Source organism: Monoraphidium neglectum, assembly GCF_000611645.1.
Source record: "Monoraphidium neglectum strain SAG 48.87 unplaced genomic scaffold scaffold01478, whole genome shotgun sequence".
Lineage (NCBI taxonomy): Eukaryota > Viridiplantae > Chlorophyta > Chlorophyceae > Sphaeropleales > Selenastraceae > Monoraphidium > Monoraphidium neglectum.
The window spans coordinates 1-2,267 of NW_014012150.1; the positions used below are offsets into that span (position 1 = coordinate 1).

Below are 2,267 nucleotides of genomic sequence, written 5' to 3' on the forward strand. Positions count from 1 at the left end.
GCGCTGCGCGGCGTCGAAGCGGCGCAGCGGCGCGCGGCGCCAGAGACCCAACAACTCCAGCAGCCGCCGCGCGGCAGGCGCGGCTTCAGCACGAGGGGCCGCCGCGCCTGCCTTCGTGCGCTGCTCGGCCGCCGCCCTCGGTCGTCGGCCGGCATGCTGCTGCTGCTGCTGCTGCTGCTGCTGCTGCTGCTGCTGCTGCTGCTGCCTAATGTGCTGCATGACGAGCGCAAACGCCGCAGCAGCCGCTCCGTCCGTAGGCCCGCCTCCGCCCGCGGCGCCCCGGCCGCATAGCTGCTCCATCGCACGCTGCAGGAGACCCCCCGTGGGGCCGCCATCCCGCAGCCCCGTGGGCCCACCGCCTGTCCCCCGCCCGCTGCGTGCCGCGCCGCGCGGCCCCGGGTACTCGTCGTCGCCGGCCGACAGCGCGGTCACGAGCGGCAGCGCGTGCGACGCGAGCGCGGCCGCCCACGCGTCCCTGATCGCCGCCACCTCAAACGTCGACTCATCCGCCAACACCCGGCGCGCGGCCTCCTGCAACCCCGCCCCATCGCCGCCGCCGCCGCCATTCCCGGCCGCCGCGGCGGCCGCCGCGGCCAGCCACGTCTGCATGCCCGCGGGCGCGCAGTGCGGGCCCCAGACGTGCACTGTCGGCGCAAGCAGGTGCATGGCGCCTGCAGCCAGAGCATGACCGCCGCCCCCGCCCCCCCCCCCGCCGCTAACGCTGCCCTGCTCGCCTGCGGCCTTGTCAATTATGGAGCCACTCGCAACGCTGCCCTGCCCGCCGGCCCCGCCTGTCAGCGGTCGCAGCAACACGCTGCAGAACTGCGCCATCTCAGACTCCATCGCCCGCAACGCCCCCTGCCGCCGCCGCTCGTCCCCGCGCCGCGCGTCCTGACGCCGCCCCTGCTCCTCTCCGTCGTCCTCTTCTTCGTCCCCCTCCCCCTCCTCCTCCTCCTCCCCCTCGTTCTCCTCCTGTTCTTCTGCCATATCATCATCATCGACCCCTCCCTGCCATCGCGCCCTCGCCGCGGCCGCGCCCGCCGACCCCCCGCCGGCCAGCGCTGCCCGGCGCTTCGCCCGCTTCGCCTGAGACACGCTCATCGCCGCCGCCGCGTGCCGCGCGCGCAGCCAGCGCTCCCGCAGCAGCTGCAGCCGCTGCATGCAGCACCATAGCGTGGCGAGCGCTAGACCCTCCTCCGCTGCGACTGCGCCTCCGCGCCGGAGCTGGTCCCGCGCCCGCCGCGGCGTCTGATCGGCCAAAGCCTCGGCATCTGTAAGCCCGCCCGCACAGTCAGCGAGCGCCGCCTCGGCAACCTCCAGTATCCCAGGCATCTGCTGCTGCTGCTGCTGCTGCTGCTGCTGCTGCTGCTGCTGCTGCTGCCGCTGCTGGTGCGATGGCGGCGGCGACGCGTCGTGGCCGCCGTCGCTCGCATCCACGCCGCCCCCTGGCGCTGCCGACAGCGCCGGCGCCGCGGCGCAGGCTGCGAAGTAGCCGCCGTCGTCCCCCCACCCTGGCGACGGTAGGGCGCCCTGGCCAGGCAGCGGGGCGACCTCAGGGTTCAGGGAGCAGCACGCCGCGTGCAACCTGCGGGCGCGGTGGTGCGGGCGGCGAAACGGGCTGTGCATCAGGTACGCTGCAATTGAGCGCCAGATCAACCGCCCTCGGCTCTCGCACGCGGCCCAGCATCACCGGCGCAATTGAGTAGAGACGAGGCCCGCATCGCGGGGGCATGTGAGTGCGCCGTTGGGATGGGGCCGCTGCACTGCGCTCCCATTCACCTGACAGCCGACGCGTACAGGCGCAGCAGCGCCCTCAGCGCTCGCGGCCGCCGCGCCGGCCCGCCCACGCGCACTGCTGGCCCCCCTCCTCGGCCGTCTCCGCCGCCGCCGGCCCTGAAGCGCGCTGCGAGTTCCCCGGCCAGCGCCGGCCCCAGCTGCCCTTCAAGCAGCTGCCTGGCAGCTACCGCGGTGGGCCCGGAGACCGTCAGGTCGAGCCGGAGGCCGTCCAATATGGAAGCCATCAGCTCCGACAGCGGCTCAAGTGAATCTGCAACTGCAGGCTCCCCGCTGGTGGTGCCGGCTGCGGCGCCCTCGACGGCGGCCGCACCACGCCGCTTGCTGAGCGGCTCTCGCGCGGTCCCCGCCGCGGCCCCCGGAGTCCCAACGGGCGCAGTTTCCTTACTCGACCCGGGCGCGGGCGCCGCGGCGGCGGCGGGAGTAGGGGCGGGGGAGAGCTGCAGCAAGAGCGGCAGGCAGCGGCCGACAAC

The 2,267-nt window shown here is 74.9% G+C and overlaps 1 protein-coding gene across 1 annotated transcript in view; it reads right to left on the reverse strand.

The window, feature by feature from the left end:
* Window positions 1–85: 85 nt before the first annotated feature.
* MNEG_8017 (hypothetical protein) overlaps window positions 86–2,267 on the reverse strand; it is a gene marked incomplete at both ends in the record, with an annotated part of 6,220 nt that continues 4,038 nt past the window's right edge. Inside the window, 3 exons of the mRNA XM_014043507.1 lie at window positions 86–201; window positions 357–1,585; window positions 2,183–2,234. Of these exons, the coding sequence (XP_013898961.1) occupies window positions 86–201; window positions 357–1,585; window positions 2,183–2,234 (1,397 nt within the window). The remainder of the gene's footprint in view (window positions 202–356; window positions 1,586–2,182; window positions 2,235–2,267) is intronic.